At 34.8% G+C, this 20,928-nt stretch overlaps 3 protein-coding genes across 5 annotated transcripts in view; 1 reads left to right on the forward strand and 2 right to left on the reverse strand.

The window, feature by feature from the left end:
* LOC121735493 (chloride intracellular channel exc-4) overlaps nucleotides 1–5,301 on the reverse strand; it is a 37,396-nt gene extending 32,095 nt beyond the window's left edge. For both annotated transcript variants that reach the window (XM_042126339.1, XM_042126338.1), the window contains exon 1: nucleotides 5,134–5,301. In XM_042126339.1, the coding sequence (XP_041982273.1) occupies nucleotides 5,134–5,202 (69 nt within the window). In that variant the 5' untranslated portion in view covers nucleotides 5,203–5,301. The remainder of the gene's footprint in view (nucleotides 1–5,133) is intronic.
* Nucleotides 5,302–5,980: 679 nt separating this feature from the next.
* Nucleotides 5,981–6,819, forward strand: LOC121735497 (pre-mRNA-splicing factor Syf2). Its single transcript, XM_042126343.1, has 2 exons — nucleotides 5,981–6,007; nucleotides 6,039–6,819. Exon 2 carries the CDS (start codon nucleotides 6,087–6,089, stop codon nucleotides 6,777–6,779), a length of 693 nt encoding a protein of 230 aa, XP_041982277.1. The 5' UTR covers nucleotides 5,981–6,007; nucleotides 6,039–6,086; the 3' UTR covers nucleotides 6,780–6,819.
* A 6,108-nt stretch (nucleotides 6,820–12,927) lies between these two features.
* LOC121735480 lies at nucleotides 12,928–20,108 on the reverse strand. Of its 2 annotated transcripts, XM_042126320.1 has the most exons (5): nucleotides 18,396–20,108; nucleotides 16,708–16,923; nucleotides 16,261–16,401; nucleotides 13,259–13,306; nucleotides 12,928–13,011 (listed from the first exon to the last, which is right to left on the reverse strand). In XM_042126320.1, the coding sequence occupies exons 1-5, from the start codon at nucleotides 19,621–19,623 to the stop codon at nucleotides 12,986–12,988; spliced, it is 1,659 nt and encodes a 552-aa protein (XP_041982254.1). In that variant the 5' UTR covers nucleotides 19,624–20,108; the 3' UTR covers nucleotides 12,928–12,985. The 2 variants fall into 2 exon arrangements, with proteins under 2 accessions (XP_041982254.1, XP_041982253.1); XM_042126319.1 differs by lacking the exons at nucleotides 12,928–13,011; nucleotides 13,259–13,306 and having other exon boundaries at nucleotides 15,420–16,401.
* Between the last annotated feature and the right edge of the window lie 820 nt (nucleotides 20,109–20,928).

Here is a 20,928-nt window from a genome sequence, read left to right on the forward strand (position 1 = left end):
AGACATTTTGGCATGGTATTCGGATACGGAGTTCTGCAGATTGCAAGGCAGGTGGTGTCATTTCAAAAGTCGAAATGAGATTTTTGCTGGTACGCACTCTCAACAGATCTGAGATAAAATCCGCTGCTGAGGGGATAGCGAAGACTATCCAGATTCCCCTGTTAAAAGAATAGAAAGAAAAGCAAATATTGTAATGAGTATGATAATGGACGTGGACATGGTAATCGTTCGTGTCACCTGACTTCCAGTGTCGCGTGCAACATCACTTTCTCTGGTGAGGCGACCAAGTTTTCTGTTTCGAAGGCGCGCGAGCTCTCTCGCGTGGAATGTTCTCGAGGACTGGAGAATTTTCTAGTCCTATGCATTGGCGAAATGTTGAATAGGGGTTTTTAATTTAATGACATAATATGACACGAAAGACCGCTACATAGCCCCACCAGCAGGCCATGGCCACCATAGAAAGGTTTGTTCTTACGGTAAAGTAGACAAAGTGATGGATTAACACAGGAATCTGTCAGTTTGTAATCTATATATATAAAACTCAAAGGTGACTGACTGATTGACTGTCTATCAACGCACAGCCCAAACCACTAGACGGATCGGGCTGAAATTTGGCATGCAGGTAGATGTTATGACGTAGGCATCCGCTAAGAAAGGATTTTGATAAATTCCAACCCCCTTGGGGTTGGAATTTATCAAAATCCTTTCTTTCAAATTCAAAATAGGTGATGAAAGTTTGTAATATAATAATCTTCTTAACGCGAGCGAAGCCGCGGGCAAAAGCTCGTAAGTATATAAAATGTCAGCGTTTCTATTCTTTGGCATTTCTATTGTGGACATGCTGAGCCTGCTGGTGGTAGGTAGAAAAGTCTTGGAAAATTCATATTGACAGTTTTTGAAAACATGAGTCTACTAGGCGGTGCTCCGTTGCTAATTAAGTCTCTAGGCTTGGCCATGCTTGGCTAAAAACTAAAAAGACTTTTTCAGTGATGGTCAATTTGTCGAGTAGGGAAGTCTAGCAAAGCTGCTATAGTATCGTGTTGTCTTTGTCGTTCTGCCGAGCATCAAACTAAGGAGCCCCAAACCTGCCTTGAGTAGCACTTAATTTTAAGTCGCATTTCATTACATTGCTTGATATTTACTAAGGGTGGGTTGCACCAGAGGCGTGGTTATAGTTACAGTTATGGTTATAGCTGTTAAGACTAACTTAAGGTTATAACTTTGACCACAGAAGTTGACAGATGTCTGTTGCTAGTCCGACAAGGCTTTAAATGAACGTGGGCGGCGGCGCTGCTGGTAAAGGAGAACTGTCAAAAATGGCGTTTTTTGTATGATGACAGCGTTAGTTCCTTTTTTCGCCACGTTAATTTAGGGTGGGTTGCATCAACTTACTTTAACTTTAACCATAACAAAATGTCAAATGAACTGTCAAATCCCTAGTAAAAGTCCATAATGGACGCCTTAACTATAACTACGCCTCTGGTGCAACCCACCCTTAACCGATTCGTTGCCACCTTCATTTTCACGACTTCTTACCACAGGCCAAGCAGTTTGGTCGATGACGCGCCATAAGCGTCATCGGCCCTGCCAAACGATGACGCCCCACGTGCGGCATTGGCCACTGGTTGTGTTTTATGCACATTCAGACTAAGGAATTGTAATTACTGTATAATAAATTAGTTTTAACGTGTTTTTTAACAATCCTTGTATGCCGCGCCTGGCGCGTCATCGGCCTCACTGAATCTTTTTAAATGACGCGCTGGGCTTGGCAGTGGCCACGAATCGGTTAAACTTAAAGCATTGTCGAGCTCTATTATGGTTATCGTAAAATATGGTGTCCAATATTGACTTTAACCAAAGATTTGACATTTTGCATTGTAGTTATAGTTAAAGTTATAGTTATAGTAAGTTGGTGCAACCCACCCTAAACAGATTAACACGCAACGGCGCGGATACGTTCAAAATAAACATTTATCTCAGAATGAACGTAGCAAGATGAATGTTGCCAATTATTTTTATAACAGTAAACCACATACATAATCAACAACCAAAACAAACATTTTATGTAATAGCGCGCAATTAAAACATTGTTCCGTAAAAAAGGTATTTGGAACATACTCATATTGTTCAGAGAATGTATCTAAATTACAATACATATTTAATGATGAAGAAATAATCTTTAGAATGTTACCTCATATTCAGAAATTAATTTCTTGACTGGATATCTAAATAGATATCCAGTCAATCTATACAAATTATACTATACAAATATGCGAGCGAAAAACTTTGGAACGTTTCCTGGCAAGTAGGAATTAAAAACGTGTTACCTACTCTGCGCAAAATGAAGTGTTGAAAATAAAATATTTTTCAGTCATGAATAATTAATAAAATAAATTTTCATGATTTTTTATTTCAACATAGCAGAATAACCATATTCTCGAAACAGGTATGAGCTGGCCCCTCCTAGCTGAAATCCTGGGTACGCCCATGAACAGTATGAGAGAAAAGCAATAGTTATCAATTCAATATTTAGGAATATAGGTAAAAATATTCTCACAAATTTCTAATTAATTTTTTTAACATATGTATAACATTGACTCCAATTTCGTTAGTATTACAGAAATTCTAAAAATAATTGGCACGCTTTGCAATTTTACAGTCTGGCATACATCCAGCAAAACTTTAATGAATAAAGATTTAGATAAGAAAATAAACATTTGTACAATAATATTATTCATTATGTAACAAAAAATGTGATTTAGCTGATATAGCATTGATTGAAAAAATATTGTAACAGGGACAAAACCTAATATTATATGTGCATAAAATGAACAGAACTTGTAACCTTGAAACCCATGTTGTTGGCCGGTTTAATCTTATGATGAATGGCCTTTAAATAAAAAAAAATACATTAGGTAACAATAGAAAGAGGGAAAAAAAATCCTGCAAGTTAGAATTCAGTCTGTAAGATAGTAGCAGTCCTTGTTACAAGTTTGTGCAACTCTTTTAGATATTGAGAATTATAAGAAAAGTGCTCTGCGACAAAATCCATTTAAGTGACTAAAACCTAACTGTTTTAAAGTAAACCATATTGGTGTAAAGAAAAGGAGCAAACACCTAATTTAACCAAATATTTAAAAAATGTAATGAAACTGTTTAAACATATAAATTAAATCTTTTAAAAAGTTTGTAAGTTATTTGGACTTGCGTTTCCGCTTGGTTTACCAAGCAATATAGATAGAACAGTCAAAGTCAATAAGCTATCTTATCTATATCTGAAGATTCAATAATATATGAAACAGAACTGCTACAAAAAAAGAGGTCAAAAAGAAATTTTAATAAATTAATAACCTTGAATCAAAAAATTATTGATAATAAGTTGAAAAGAGTAATTCCATCTTTTAACTAGAAACATGTCCTACAATTCTAAATATCAAAGATGTTATGATTGTAATAAAAAAAATATATATTGTATAGAGTACCACATACTCAAAATATTTATATTTTTATGACCAAGTTATCAACTTGGTCTTGAAGGTCTTGCTAGTTGCTTCTACTGTAGCTTTAGGTAGTATCAAATAAAGTAATTATTATGCACATATTTACTTATGCCATTAAGTTATCTATCAGTTTATTAATAAATTAATTTACTTTTTTATACCAGCTTAGTCTTTCTGGTTGTTTTAGATCAGGGGTTTCCAAAACTTACTTTGTCTACTGCCCACTTTGAGAATAAATTATTTTTAGCGCCCCCATTCTTTCGCTTACTTTTTTGTCTATATTTAAATTCAGGGGCTTTTTTGATAAGTTAGTCATTGCAAACCATATTTTTAACATTACCACCAGCTGATTATTTTGCATTCCTGAATTTTCCCTAATCCTGGAATTCCGGTATTTTTGTTTAATTCTGCAGTTGTGGGAATCATATTCAATTGTTATGTGGCCACTGGGGGCGCTTGGGGCTTGATGGGTTAATGAAATATTATTTATATTCTATTGTCACCTTCAAAACTTAATAGGCAAAAATTAAAACTACATGCATTTAATTTAAAATGCATCCAGATGAAATTAAATTTACAAATCACCTCCCAAGCTTTTCCACAACATCCCATTTTTTTGTGGGTCCCACATCACCCCCTTTAGGCCTTCAGGGTCTATACAGACGGACCGCATTTCAACTGCAATCCAACCGCAAATTGCAGTTCAAGTGCAGTTTGAATGCAGTTGATAATGGTTTGCAGTTCTATTGCAGTCATGTCTACTGCAATTAAACTGCACTTGAACTGCAATTTGCAGTTGGATTGCAGTTCGTCTGTATAGACCCTCAGCGCCCAAAAGGGGGCGCAATCGCCCACTTTGGGAAACACTGTTTTAGATTAATAAGATCCTGTCAAAGAGTTCAGAATAAAATTCTGATAAGGTTACATTCTGTACAGTGTACACTATGGGCAGCTGTGCTTATCTGCCCAGCAATATCTCTTAGTCCCAAAAGTATTTAAAAAAAAATGGTGTCTTTTTACAGATGGGCCTTAATTTTATTTAAAATAATGATGCTTATAATAATAATTTTGTAAATGGACCATGTGGATTGTGCGTATAAATTATTATTATTGTTTATTCGATATCGAAATCTGTCAAAATGAAAAACTGAACATTCTACATAATTTTCCTGTTAACAAAGGTGATGTTTACATGTATCCTTATTTTAATTATGATTCAGCGAGCGATTATTAATAGCATAAGTTAAGATTAAGTATGACCTCATCCGTACAACCGACGAAGCTACGCAATATTTACACCCCATGAAGATAAAATATCTAAGAACAACGAAACGCAGTCACAAATGACCCAATTATCTCGCATTATAAGTGCGGCAACAACACTTTCATGCATATGAAGTATGGAACGCGCAGAAATAACATATAATGCGGTTTCATACGCATACGTAAGTACGGCACGTTTTTACACACTATTACGATGTGCAACTGGAAAAACAACTTGTATTACTTCTGGAATACACTTTCGGCGATAGTTTTTAGGTTCTATTACAACTTTGAAGGTCGTGTGTAGCAAGCGATGAGGTTGCCGTCGTTAGAATTTAGGACGGTTTAGCGGTAAATAAACGATAGTTACCTTTATTATCAGCTCGATTTCTGGAACGTCTCCGTTGGCCGTTCCGTTTTCTGCTATTTCATCCGACATTGCTATCTTTTATGCACTTAAATTTGATCAAATTTAGTTCAAATATCGCACTGCACACCCGACACTCGTCCACAATTTTCAATGACTGGCTCACTTCACTTTAGTCTTGGCGGCAACATGGCGTGCTGGCAAACTGTCATTTTCTTTCTGTCGTGTGATCTGTGACTAACTTCTGGCAAGTATTTTTTTTTTATTCAGAAAAAAATAGGCGTAGAATGTAGAAATAAAAATTATTTTGAGTTTGTTAACGTCTAGTTAAAACTTGAGACTTAAATTGTAAGTCTTAACTTGATTTCCTCCGAGGGTCCGAAAAAGGTGAAAAACATTTAGGAGTTATGTCATAGTCATACGAAGTTTACGATTCATGATGATTGATGAATAATGACCATTCATTAATTATTTTATAAAGATAATTCAAGATTTTGAATATTTTGGATTCACTAATCACTATTTTCATGACAAGATTCAAGAATGTGGAAAGTTCCACTGGAAAGTGGAAACTGGAAAGACCAAAGGCCAAACTCCAAAGGACTAACTACTAAGGAGTACCGAGTGCAAACTGCAACTGCACTGTGCAAGCAAGGTGGCAAATCTTTTATCTTTACGGAAACCATAGACACTAAAAATTGACACTCATCAGTCATCACTCATCAGTGATCAGTCAGTACCTATTCTGATTTCTGTCAAAAAACCAACAAAAACCCAACATACGTAGTATCCCGTAGTCTGTGAACCCAACTTAATTCATATTTTCTTACTACCTACTAATTCTAGTACTTCGTGTTTTTGCGTTTAATTTTAGTAGGTAATCCAAATATATACTAGTAATCTGTGAGGAAATCAAATATCAATTAGTTTGGGGTTGTTATAAAATTAACTCAAAAATGAGTGAGGCAAACGCTCCCAAGGAACTTACATTTGCAGAAAAACAAGCAGAACGCATGAAAAGATTGCGATCGTTACACAGCGCCAGAAACGAAGCAAGGACACAGAATCACCAAGAAGTTGTAGCAGAGGAAGCAAGAAACAAGTTACCTGCAAACTATGAGGCTAAAAAACGGCAAGCTGAATGGGTTTTAGAGGACCAAGCTAAAAGAGAGGAGGCCTCAAAGCAGGGCAAAGACTACGACAGAGTTAAACTCCTTAACATTTCTGCGGTGGAAGCTGAACGACTGGAACGTAAAAAGAAGAAAAAAAATCCTGACCAAGGATTTTCTACTTACGAGCAAGCAACAGTGCGGCAGTACTCGAGACTTGTGAAAAATATGCCAGCACCAGACATGGAGCAATATGAGAAGCAGAAACAAAAATATGGCGACGCATTTTACGGTGGGCCTAACGTAATTATACATGGGATGCACGAGGATCGCAAAGAAGCAGTTGACAAAATGGTGAATGATATTGAGGGACAGATAGCTAAGAGATCCAAATATTCGAGAAGGAGAATCCACAACGATGATGCAGATATTGACTACATCAACGAACGGAATGCTAAATTCAACAAGAAACTTGAGAGATTCTATGGAGAGCACACGGCTGAAATTAAACAGAATTTGGAGCGTGGAACAGCAATATAAAATATGTACTAAAAATATTCTCATTATCTTATATATAAAAATGGATTTTGAAATGTGTTAGTCGCGCTAAAACTCGAAAACGGCTGAAAGGATTGGGCTAATTTTAGTCTCAAAATATTTGTAGAAGTCCAGCGAAGGTTTTAAAGTGACACGAAGTTCACCGGGACAGCTAGTAATTCATAAATTTAAGTATATTTTCACACATGACATTGTACATAATATCCACTTTATCATCTTATTTTGTAAATTGATTAGTTAAATTAATTTCATTTATTTTACTTCAAATATTAATTTAAGACATAACGGTACTTACTTGTGTGGTTCTCCTATACAAAAAAAAAAGCTTGGTTTTGAAGGCTTTTGTATAATATAATATTTTCTTTTAATAAAAATGTAGGAAACTCCCTTTGTGTTATTAACCATGACACATCTAAACTTTATCTTGGTTTTATAAATAATCAAAACAAAATAAGTTGAACAATTTTCAATAACAAATTTATTTTTATAGAGATTAAGTACATTTCAAATTGATAAATACAAAATTCTAAATATTTTATATATAATAGCACTAAATATTTTGTGAGTGCACTTAACTAAAATGCCAGTTTCACCATGGCCTTATATGTTTATTGTCCACATAAATACATATTATCTTCCTTTGACTATTTGTATCAATGTAAGAAAAAAACATGATATTTTGACAGAGGACTTATAAACGGCAATGGTGAAACTGAAACTTAGCTTAAAATATTGACTGTAGTTTAAAAAGTTTATTGACTATGGTTTAATAAAGTTTATTGCCTGTAAAGTACACATAATACATCTCAGTCATATGGTTTTATTCTACTGTGGTCATCAGAACAGCAGTGTTTTTTTACCTTTTTTATAATGCTTGGTATGAAAAAATATTTTGTGACCCTTCCCCACCCTATATCATGTATGTATGTTGATAAATATGTCATTTTGTTAAAATTTTCCTACATTGTATATTATCAGTTATCACTATTTAATCTTTATTGTTTTTTTTACTGAAATGGAGAGTATTTCAGCTTCACCTCTGGAGACCCCCCTACGGAAGCTTCACCCAGGGAGTCGCGACTCCAAGGTTGAAAAACACTGCAATAGCCACAATAAATAATCCATAGACAATAAACAATTTAAAGGATATGAAAAATCAAAGTCTAGTTGAGCACCTTACCCTCTTTAAATATTATAGTTCATAGAAATACATTTTTGATCAGCCAAACTACATCACCTTGTTTCAGTTAGAAATAATATTGATTAGGTATATTATTATAGATTGATTTCCCCCTTAATAATTTGAAAAAAATTTAGTTCCATTACTGCTTGCAAAAAGTTTTGTTAAATAACATGAATTTAAGAAACTTGTAGCTTTTGCATTAACAACTCCTCTTAATAGTCCATTTCCTGCCACACTCAGAGTGGAACATCATTTGCTTAATTGTAATTAATTCAAAATTTTGACATAAGCCCCATACATTATCTGTCAAACTCTTCATTAAATTCAAGGTTAATCGTAATTAAATGTTTCTGAGTACGGCGGTTAGAGTTTTAACTAGGATATACACTTTGTTTCAAGCAATTGATCTGAATGAAAACAAAAAACTTCTCTTGCGCAGTAAATAAGAACCATTAAAACTGGCCAAACCAGTAAAAGAGTCAATATTGCAATAACAAAAGTAATCACCTCTTATTTTATATACATATATATAATAATAAGTATATGATATTATGTAACCCTAATACATATTTTAGTTTTTTGGACTTTCCTAAATTATAACTGGTTCAAATACTTACTATAATAATTATATCATAATAATCTATGATTTATGGCACAAAACTGTATTATAATTTATAAAATATATAAATTGTTTTAATGTTCTGCTGTATTTTATATGTGCTGTTTGTAGTTTTAGGGGCTGTTTCACGACTTCCTGATAAGTGCAGGATAGGCTATCCAGTATCCACAAGCCACAACTTATCTGGCAGATATCCATACTCTATATTCTGTCAAGTTAAGGTGTGGAACATCAGGAAAGGAAGTGGTGAAACAGCCCCATTGCCCTTAATCAAATGAAATTGTTTTGTGTATTTTTGGTTTATTTGTATATTTTGTAATTACATAAGTAAACGATTAACCTGTAACAATTTTGATATCACTTTCTGCTTTTCACATTGTCTATTCTTTTAATAAAGTTTTTCTTTAAAAACATTATCTTCTTAATAAACAAATAATCAAAATATGATTCAGAACATTCAATGACAAATATGAAATAGATAATACCTAATAAAAATAATAAAATAATAATATACAGCGCAGTCAAACAATGTGCTCATCTACTCGACGCTAGATGGCGTTGTACGATCCTCCAAAATATCGGTGTTCGATATTATTATGAAAATTGCATGTTCTTGATGTTTACAATTTGTACATTGTGAGCTAATACGTTAAAGAAATACTAGTTTACAATTTGAGCGTTACTTCGTTGAGAATTCGTTTCAATGCATCAGCTGTTGTTATTCTTTAAAAGTATGTAATATCCAGTGACTATGAAGTGAAGTTTTAAAGTCGCTGGATATTTTACAAAACATAACTTAGATCGAATTTTTATCGTTATTAATTATTATTTTCTAATCCTCCAACATTTCTATAAAACAATATCATCACGAATGTTATTACAACTAGTAACATTGGATGATATTTTCCACTCCACATACAAAAATGGCAATTTAAACATTTCAATTAAGTACTACTTTATATTTGCCTGACCACAGAAGTTCCTATTTGAAATTACTAAAATAAAAAAGTCTTATGAGGAAACGCTTAGGTACACTGTTTTTCCATACAAACGTATTCCCAATTTACTCCTGGACAATGCATCTAGACAAATTATTTTTATACAATATTGGGATCTGTTAAAGCTATGTTCAATTTTTTCTCAATTTACTAATAAGTAAAAAAAAATATGACTTCAAAAATCGCAAAAAATGAATGCCCCGTAACCTTGGCGGGATTCATTTTTTCCACCGACCATAAAACCAATTTGAAAGATTTTTAAGATAAAATAAAAACGTAGAGGCATAGACACTCTCTTTCTGAAGATATTTATAAAAATAATAATTAGATAGGCTCTATTTTAAAGGAGGAATCAGAGGTCTACGTTACCTCGATTTACTGTATCTGTCTCTATCACAATACACGTGCCGGCGCAGGGTGAAGCGTGATGGCAATAGTTTCTTCGTTTAAATTCTACTGCACCCGCGTTCCCTCTAGGTGCCGGTTGGCAGCAGACGACATGAAGCAACCGCAGACGACGTGTCATCGCGACACTACTGGTTTGCATGTATTTCTATGAAATACCCTGCGCAGCTAGCGACACGTTCATAGAAATAGGGTCTATACAGACGGACCGCATTTCAACTGCAATCCAACCGTAAATTGCAGTTCGAATGCAGTTGACACGACTGCAATAGAACTGCAAACCAAACGCGCAGTCGAATTGCAGTTCAGTTGCTGTTGGCGTGCAGTCGTGTGAACTGTATACCGACTGCATCCAAACTGCACCATCCCACCCGCCCGCACGCTCCGTTCTCCCGTACATGGAATCAGTATAAACAACGCGTGCGCTCACTTGTTTTTCTCCGTCTGTATAGAGTTATATATACGTTCTCACAGAAAACCGGCGTGAAACAGCGCTTGCGCTGTGTTTCGCCGAGTGAGTGAGTTTACCGGAGGCCCAATCCCCTACCCTATTCCCTTCCTTACCCTCCCCTATTCCCTTCCCTTCCCACCCCTTCCCTCCCCTATTACCCTATTCCCTCTTAAAAGGCCGGCAACGCACCTGCAGCTCTTCTGATGCTGCGAGTGTCCATGGGCGACGGAAGTTGCTTTCCACCAGGTGACCCGTTTGCTCGTTTGCCCCCTTCTTTCATAAAAAAAAAAAGTTATAGACCGTACATAGAAATGACGTGTCGCGACGACACGTCGTCTGCTGCAACTTCATGTAGGCGGCTCCCAACTTGTACCTTTAAGCCAGGCTTATTGCCACTGTTAACTGATATCACTCGCGCTGATACCATGATTATGGCAAAATAAGTTCCAATTCACTAACGGATAATAAATATCATGCCTTCTCTTTCATTTATACGAAGGACGAGAAAGATAGATATTAAAATATAGAAAATTAATGATTGAAGACATGAGTGGAATTGGATAGTTGGTAGGTTATTGGAAAACTCGTTTTTTGCATAAATGGAGGCTTTGGGAGCGGGAAAATGTTTTGAAAATCAAATAATGTGGATTCTATATATATTACTTAGCTAGATGATAAAGCAGGTAAGTTACAAGGTTTGTTCAAATTAAAAGAAAAAAAGGGGTAAATAAAATTATTGCTCTTATGTTGTAAAATGTTAGTTACCTACTTTATCCACTCATGTCCTCAATTGTTTATCAGCCATTGACGAAACTGGCACTAAAATATATATTAATTGAAATGCTCATACCATAAATTCCTTTCTATCCTTTAGAATCATAATAATTAATTCCTAATCCAGCTAAAGTGTGTCGCGAAGCATGTAGGAATCCGTACATTGCTATCTGCCTACTGCCTGCCTAAGATTTGTTAGGAAATTTATTTCTATGGGAACCACTCATATTCCGGGATTAAAACATGAAAGAAAGTACCTTTCCTGGGATTCAAAATATAGTTACAGTGACAGACAGAGAGAGAGATATTTGAGTGAATAAAAGAGACATATAACTGTACTTAGCGATAGTTCTATGTATAAATTCCTACAATTTCCACGATTGGACATTATATTACGGTTTATGGCTAAAATAACATACAAAACGCCTGCTAAAGCTATGAATCTGCCAAGTGCGAGTCGGACTCGCGCACAAAGGGTTCCGTACCGTAAAGTGGCGATTTTTGTATGAAAGGCCACCTTCAATATTTATTTTATTTAAATTTTGTTAATTATTCTAAAATAAAATACCTACATTTTATGAAAATTTTGAGTTCTTACATCATTGACACCGAGCAAAAAAGGGCAGAATAAAGTTTGATGTATGGCCCCCTAAATATTTATTTTATTTTGTTTACTATTTATTGTTATTACGGCAACAGAAATACATAATCTGTAAAGATTTCAACTGTCTAGCTATTGCGGTTCTTGAGAATATAATTATATAGGTACAGCCTGGAAACAGCAAAGTCTGAGTAACAGGGTCCCGTTTTTAACCTTGGGTACGGAACCCTAAAAACGATGTAAAATATTGTACAGTGTGTTTGTGTAAACACCGTTATTCTTGAAACACTCAAATGAGACCGTCAGAATGAACAACTTTTTCTATGAGAACAATGCTGGGAACTCGAAAAATAAATGCCGTTTTCATACCCATACGGATGCCCGGATCGGCAATTTGTATGGGTATGAAGACGATTTTTTTGAGTTCCCAGCATTGTTCTCATAGAAAAAGTTGTTCATTTTGACGGTCTCATTTGATGGTTTCAAGGATAACGGTGTTTACACAAACACACTGTATAAGACATATATAATGTTTCAGAAAAAAAATATCTGAAACAAAACTTGATGATTATGAATACAAACTCAATAAAATAACTGTAATAATTAGAAACTGTTTGTAAGGACAGATAAGTATTCGTTTTAACCAACTGCAAAGTGCAAAGCATACAATCCAAAGTTATAGAATGACTACAATATTATTTTAGAAGTCCTTTACTTATATATTTTTTGTTCAAAGATCTTTGTGAACATTTAAAAAAATTATCCACCCAAGTACTCTTTGTTTTATCAAATCTCAAATGACAATAAATGCGTATGCATTTTGAATCAGTAGTAGGTACATTTCAAAATAAAAATAAATCTTCCCTATCCATCTTAAATGCAGCAGTTTTTAAATGAAAATAACAGTTAGTTATTCGCATTTGGTAGAACAGAGCACTCAGACAGATCAGAGAAGATTTGTTAGCCACGGCAAAAACGTATTTTTTTTTTAATTTAAATAATCAAGGAACTTAGTCATTGGAATGTGTAGATCAAATTAAATCTAAACTAAAAAATTTAAAATACCAAATGCGAATATCACAGATATGTTTATTTTTTGACTACTGCACTTAAGATAGATTGCGTGATATATAAAATTATACCTCTCAAACACCTTATCATATAACCCACGACCGCACGATTTCTGAAAAAAAAAGACAATTATAGAAACGAAACTGTAATCGTTGTATTTTATAAAGAAAAGAACTGCACTACAGGGTGTTTTCTTCGTCTAATTGTTTTTGAAACAAAATTGTTTTTGAGTATATTGATTTTTATTTATTCTTGCTATTGATAAGTAATGGCATAATAATGATTATGCTGCTTCTTTCTAAAAGGTCGTATCCTAATAGCAATCTGATGATAATATAAAGGTTAAAGTTAATACTTACTTCGACGACCAGGCATTAAGCGAACTGTGATTCCATCTGGGGCCCGAACTGTATAACACAATAATATATTATTAAAATGAAAATATTTCAGTTAATATTTAGTAAAATGCTCAACAACACTCACAAACTAAGTATAAATTTAAAAAACAGTCTTACCTTAGTTATAACAGCAAAATGGAATGGGTTAGGTTAGGTTAGGTTTTGAATCTCAAAAACACAACATTCAATCAAAACTTTTATTCTAAATTCCTTTAAAATATTCATAAAGTACAATCATTTGTATAATTACAATACTGAAGTAAGCAGAAAATTTTGTTTCAATTTTAAAATCGTTCCTTAGTTGCTTATCATTTTAAAATTTCACAATATTCAAAAATGTATGACGTGCACATTATTAATCATAAAAGTTTTGTGCTAATCTATTGTGCTTGACTGTATAGTGCGTCAAGAAAGTCATGACAGGGGGGAAAATTTTATAAACGTAATCACGCTTAAAATGTGTATTAATTTTTCTTTATATTTTCACAGAGAACGCTTATTATATTTTAAATATTGCCACCTTGCACAATTTAATCTAAAAAAAAAATAAAGTTCTCTTATTTTTTAGTTAATTTAAAAAAATCTTGCCTGTCATGACTTTCTTGACACACACATGACTATACATTATTTTTTATATAGGTAATCTCAAAAACGTCTATGACCAGCCTTACCCCCGAAACTGATACGATTTTGATTTACGAGTCTGATTAGTTTTAAATTGTGCCGCAGCACGATCGTGCGCTAGTATAGCTGTCAGGAGTGGGAAAAGCCGTTGAGATGGAATTAGTTCCAAATTGAGCCGCAGCACGATCGTGCGCTAGTATAGCTGTCAGGAGTGGGAAAAGCCGTTGAGTTGGAAATAGTTCCAAATTGAGCCGCAGCACGATCGTGCGCTAGTATAGCTGGCAGAAGTGGGAAAAGCCGTTGGGATGGAATTAGTTCCAAATTGAGCCGCAGCACGATTTTACGCAAATATACAATTTAACAAAACTATAGTCTGTCAAAAAAGTGAAGAAATTATAAAATGGCAACATCTCTTTCAAATCAATCTTAGAAAAAAGGGATGACACTACGCTGTTGCCACTTTTTAATTTCTGATAATACTTTAGGGTGTGTACGTGTTCCTCGTAAAGAGTTCACTGTGAAAGTAGCAGCGCTGAAAGACAAACATTTTTATTCACTTTTGTATGGGGAAACTCGTACGCTGCGGCGCGTGCCCATACAAAAGTGAAAAAAAATATTTGTGTTTCAGCGCTACTACTTTTACAAGTAAACTCTCTACGAGGAACACATACACACCCTAAAGTATTATCACTTAGTTTTGTTATACCCTGTAGGAAGTAGCAATAGCATTGACATCGAACTGATTCGATTCTGTCTGGAGTAAGGCAGCTGGATAACTTAAAATAATTTTAGTATTGAATTGTGAACAGACTAACTTAATTATTAAAATTCGTCAAAGTCTCTTGTAAATATATTTTATAAGATACCTAGGCCCTAGCTTTTTTGTTTGTTAATACTTTTCTATATTACGAAATACGATATAGGAATGTTAGTTTTTATTGATATGTCGTACTAAATGTAAAAGGCATGTATATCACATTATTTTAATAGGCATAACTTGAATAAGTTGATAAGATTAAAGTTTGTTTAGTATATTATAATTTCTAAACCAGGCATGGCGAAATGCAAAACTAAAAGTATAGGCTACAAGTTATTGAAACGCTTAAAGAGTTATTGAAAAGCATTTAAAAAGTTGCGAGCTTGGTTTGGATGAAAAAATATCATGATAAAATAGGAAAAATATTTTATTTCAAAAAAATTTTAATGTTTTGAAAAAAAGGAACATGAATTTTGAATGCTTGACTTGAAATAAAAATTTTTGGTCGAATGGCTTTTGATTTTGCATTTCATGCCCATTTTTAAATTCATTCTGACTTCTGTATATTTTTCGGTGATGTGCACTTCAGCTTTCTATAATAATAATTAGATTATTCAAGCTCTTTATAATTTTTTTACTGCACTAAGGCGATGAATAATGGTCTATCTATAAAATAATTTGTAATAAGATATTTAGAACTACAATAAAATGTAAATATATAAATTATATTTTTGTATAATTTAACCAACAACTTATTGTTTTAATGTTATACGTAAACGGTAAATTTAAGTACACCTTTTTATATTTCCTATTGAAAATTTGTTATAGTTTATTTTTTAAGTTTTTATTATGATTTACTCAAAACCTAACTGAGCAATTAATATGTTTGAGCAAAGATATAAAGTTGGCAAAAAAATTTCGAAACAAATATTTTTGGCAAGGTGCTTTGATAGTCTTTTTATGAGATCTTGTGATGTTATGACCAGACATACAGTGATGTAAAAATAGATCAGGCTCGTCTTTACAACTACAACAATAAATATATAACATCGCACCTAAATTATAACGCGAAACTTAAATAACATCTTAAATACAGAATAAGTCTTAACATAACCAATTAGTAAATTGTAAAAACCCTATATAAAGTCAAATATACAAATAACGATAAATTCAATCGATGACCATAGAATGGTAACAAATCTAAATATTTTCTTACTTTATAGTAATTTCTATACAACTATTGTTAATACACACTTAACACATGGAAACATGCAATAATTCAAAATGTTACAAACAGGAAGGAACAAATAGCAATATGCCATAATGACAACAACAAAAGTCCATGTTGCCAGTGGTCATGCCACATGCTGGGTTAAGTTTCTCACGACCTATATAGTTCCACTTAAGACAAGCACTTGTAAGGCACTCATAAGGCATCAAACGTTGACAGCATGACAGTCACTACACAGATTGGATATGGGGGCATCTGTTACGTCTGTATTGCCACTGTTTTTGATGCCTCGTCTGTTTCTGTCACGGAAGGAGCCAAACCCGGAGTCATGTGTGGTAGCGGGAGACGTACCTACGAGTATCCGTGGCATGTCACACTCCTCGCACTTGTCCAACAGTGGATGATTCCGGAAGGTGCACATGTGACACTGCCACGACGACGGTGGCCTCTGTCCCGTGTAGATGTTGCTGTAGAAATTCCCAACATCGGGTTCTGAAAAAAGTTGACACATAGTTGAGTAACACAGATCTAGTTTGTATTATCTATGTAGATATGTAATCAAAATAAATGTAAGCACAAAAATTATACTTAGCAAAATTAACATAATAATCATTATTTATTTGCACATTTAAATAAAAGTGGTAACATAGAAGTCCACTTTGTGTTTAAAAAATGATAAAAAAATCTAGTCTTTAAAATGAATCAAAAGATATCAGGACAATAGCTCTGGTTTTTCCTTCCATTTCATTTGTCACTGAGATGATATCAATGCTATACAGTATACACTAGCATACTTACCAGTGCCTTGCATTTCTAGACGTTTTGATAAAGAATCACATTTATCCCTTAGCCACTCAACATAATCTTTGAGCCTCTGAGTCATATTTGGTGTGGGAGGCGGTGCAGTCAAAATCTGTGTCTCCTGGTTTAACTGAGCTAGCCGTCCTTTTTCCTGTGCTAGGGCGCTAGCTAACCTAGAAAGACGCTCTTTTTGACGTTCAATAAGGGAACGATCTGAAAATCATATTAAAACAAGATCAATTAACAGAAGATTTTTTTATGTCCTGAGTTGTTGATTCCTGGACACTTTTAGTTCTTATAAATATTAAGGTTGTAACGGTATTCAGGCTTTTAGCATTATTTGCTTCCTCCCATACTTTAGCCTAGTTTTCCAATTAGGGAGCATAATGCGAATGCGACTCAGTGGCGCTTAATGTCGAATTATGCTGAAACTACTTTTCTGTCAGAGTTGGTATCCATTGCACGCATCAAGCGAAACCACTACTTTTGATAGTGCTTGATTGTGCGAAGGGGTGTTGTTGTTGGAACATTCAACATTAAGCGTTATGCCGCATAATGCGCTATAATGCTCTTATTGGAAAACACCCTAGGAATGCACCTGACAAGAATAAAAAAGATATCAACCTGTATAGTAATTTTACCGCAGTGACTTTTATTTTCATCATGACAATACTGATGCATTACATAACAACATATTTTGCAGTTAAGAAAACCTAACTTTTGTAGTTAAATAAAAAATGAATTACTGATAAGATTAGTACTATGTTACTGATAATATTGTTTGTTTTATGTTTCGGAGAATTGTTTCCTCAACTAAAATAAAACTTTTTGTTATCTTATCACTCAGACTTAATAATTTCAATAGTTGATTATAATTCATTATTTTAGGCTAATGTTGCATTAAGGAGTGAGCACATTGAGACAGGCCGTGCCGGGGCTCAGCGTGCCGGCGCGTCGCAAAAATCCGCCTCCATACAATTTGTATGGAAGGGGATGCGCGTATCGTTTACTGTGTCGGGGCGCAGCGGATTTCTGTCAATGCGACAAGGCCCGGCAAGGCCCGACAAACCCACTGCGCCCCTGCAACAGTGTGACCACACTTCACATAGATTTCCACTTTTTGGTAGATTTGAGGTCAAATGAATGACTGATGATTTTTTGTAAATTTTAATAGAAGATCGATATTATATAACAAATAATATAAAAATTTAAAATTCATAATGAAGACAGTCCATATAAACATTTTAGTTTTATTTTAGTTTCAACCACTTAGAATACATTGATTAATAAAGGTAGATTTTCGGTAGAAGCTAAAACACGGTCTAGTAGATTTTAGTAGAATATAGCAACATTTTTGATATATCGAGAAACGAGTGATTTAAAAGTGGTCACACTGGAGCTATCCCATTTTGCCCTGCACTGAGCCCCGATCCACCCCAAACAAACTGTGCGTGTGCTTTAATGCCATAAGCATTGTGCTATAATATTTTTTTACATATTAGGTATGTATTTATTATATACAGATTTAAAAATTACATATAGATTTATGAATTATTATGTTCTTTAGACATTTTAAAACAAGTCTTGTTCAAAATTAAAAATTCTACAAAAAAAAAAAAATTGGGCTAGTACACAAATGCTTAACAGCGACCATATGGATGTAACTAATATAATATTAAGCTTACCTATGGTTTGGTCAGGTGGTTCAGGGGCAGTTCTCGTGAATCTTGGGGACTCAAGTTGTGAGGCCTGTGGCGGAGGTGGCGGTGCTCTTCTTCTAGGAGCTCTAGCAGTACTTGGACTCACCGTCACTGTAACATGACCCTCAAAGCCACTGTCATCATCCCTGGTATCTCTCACCGGACTTGCCATGTTGGATGTCGGTGTACAGACTGTCAAATTGACTGACGTGATTGCTCTTGGACTATCGTAATCTTCTAACCATGGATCGTATCCATGGCTCAAGTCCATATGACAGTTGACATTCACAGATAAATTGAGAGGGAAACCTCTTTCTTGTCTGTAATTCCCGGGCTTCTGTTCTTTTGCTTCTTTATGTGGTGGTGCAGGGGAGACTGTCCGACAGGGCTCTGAGCTTGGTTGCTTCAAATTTTCTTGAAATCCCGCGTCCGGATTTGCTTTAATAAAATTCAATGTGTTAGGACGTTGAGGCTTCTCCTGAAGTTTGATCTCCTCTTTTTTTATTGTTTTCTTTTCTTTTACAAACTCTAATTTTTCATTGAGGTTGGCTGTAATCTTATTGCTCTTATGTATTCTATAATTCGTATTCTCTTGCTCTTTCAGATTGCCATCCTGCTGATTTTTTACAATTTTCTTGGGAAAATCTACAGGTTGTCTGGCTGGCACCTGGGCACTCTTATCTTCATTGGTTAGCTCTAAATCGCTCGGTGAATCTGAACAGTATTTTGCCTCACACTTGTCGATATTGACCGTAACAGGACTTGATACATTACATTCACCAGTTTTCTCCAACACAATATTTTGATTATCATCAGTGTTTATGTTCCCTTTGAGCTCCGCTATGGAGCTAATGGTCGCTTTTTGGGGGCCTGGACAGGTCGTCGCCTCTAGAGCTTCCGATCTGACAATGTCGTGCTTAACGATAGGCTGGTTTCGACATTTGACCGGAGGATTGGCTTTCAGTTCGCTGAGCTGGCGGGCCGCGGCCAAGGATGAGGCATGGTAGGCGTGCGTTAGGGAGGCCTTGACTTCGCGATGGAGGTGGGTCTCGCAAGCTTTCTTGTCGTGGCAGTACAATTCGATCGTATTGGACACAACATGATCGGGAACACCGGGGAACTTCTGTTTTAGCTCATGAAACAATTGCATAAGAGATATATTCGTGCACGCACATGGTGAAGAGCCTGGAGCGCTATCGGAGGGGGCAGACATCGCCGCCCATCCTCGCGGAACACCGACTCCGCACCCCGAACTTCCCACTCGACACGATTACACAAATATCTTCGCACTCACAGAAAAAGATAAGTAAACATCATACACTAGCACGAAATTTATTATTTCTCTCAGTGACGTCACAAACCCTATAATCACTTTTTTTACAGTTACGTGTACGTAACTACGACTCAGTCTCCTCGTTTAACATGACTCGCTAATATGTACTACAAACTGGCGAATAAAAAGAACATATATGGAGACAAGACGAGATTTTTATATCTTTTGTTATCATCGTACCAAATGTAGTTCTTACTGGAAAGTAAAACGAATTACACAGGTTTTGAGCCACCGTCACAAAATTAAAACATTCAATTTTACATTTAGCGTAACTACTAGGTGCGTAAACGATCTAAAAAACAGTTATTGGCCCAAAAATAAGACGAAATGTATAAAATGAAATTCACAAACTTGTCAATTCTAGATTCTCCATTTTGCTCACAGATGATAAATCATAAAAGTCAAAAACATAGATAAGAAATTAGAAACTAGAAATTGTATATTCTTCGCCCTTTCAATGGGGAAGATTTTTGCCATTTTTCTCCGCTAGGTGTCGCGATTCCTATGATCCGCTATGCCTATCTGTGCATCGTTACATTTGAGATCTTTTTGACGTTTTTATAATAAATCTAATAAAAATGACAAAGTGTGCAGTGCCGGGATGCAAGGAAAATGGTTATCTTTTGTTCCCAAAAGATAAAAATAGGAAAAGGTTGTGGGCTAAAGCAATAAAACGGCCAGAATTGACAACATTTCAAAATTTTAACATGGCTTTTTTATTATTTTATATGAAAGTAGACTTAAAATAAGGCGACACGTGTTTCTTGCTTTTTCAAAATTATGTTTTTATGATACCTAAAAAATAGATTTTAATCCTTCGTATTTTAAAGAGACGTAAGCGCCAAGTGACGTCATACTTACGTCTGAACGGTTAATTCCATTACACTTTAACAAAAGAAAAAATCTGTCAATGTAAGTTTGTTACGTTTATTATGACGTCTGTCAATGTCATCGTCAACCTGGAGGATAGGTAACCAATGAGGTAATGTTATTATTTAGAAATGTCAGTGTTGACAGGTGGTTGACAGTGACGTTTTTGTTTTTATGCTTCATGTTGTCTTTTTAAAACTATTTTACACCAGGCAAACAAACTGTATGATATTATGCCGTAAGTATGACGTCACAGCGTATTTTTCAGTTTTTATTTATTTTCTCAGTAAATAAGCAATATAAAAATTTTTTGAA

Source organism: Aricia agestis, chromosome 17, assembly GCF_905147365.1.
Source record: "Aricia agestis chromosome 17, ilAriAges1.1, whole genome shotgun sequence".
Lineage (NCBI taxonomy): Eukaryota > Metazoa > Arthropoda > Insecta > Lepidoptera > Lycaenidae > Aricia > Aricia agestis.

What these genes read in the sequence shown, in the direction of transcription:
- LOC121735497 (XM_042126343.1), top strand. Translation starts at nt 6,087, where the DNA reads ATGAGTGAGGCAAACGCTCCCAAGGAACTTACATTTGCAGAAAAACAA.
- LOC121735480 (XM_042126319.1), bottom strand. Translation starts at nt 19,623, where the DNA reads ATGTCTGCCCCCTCCGATAGCGCTCCAGGCTCTTCACCATGTGCGTGC. An exon ending in ACCACCTGACCAAACCATAG is followed by an intron (nt 16,924 to 18,395) that starts GTAAGCTTAATA and finishes TATGATTTTCAG; the next exon opens with ATCGTTCCCTTATTGAACGT. An exon ending in TCTAGAAATGCAAGGCACTG is followed by an intron (nt 16,402 to 16,707) that starts GTAAGTATGCTA and finishes AACTTTTTTCAG; the next exon opens with AACCCGATGTTGGGAATTTC.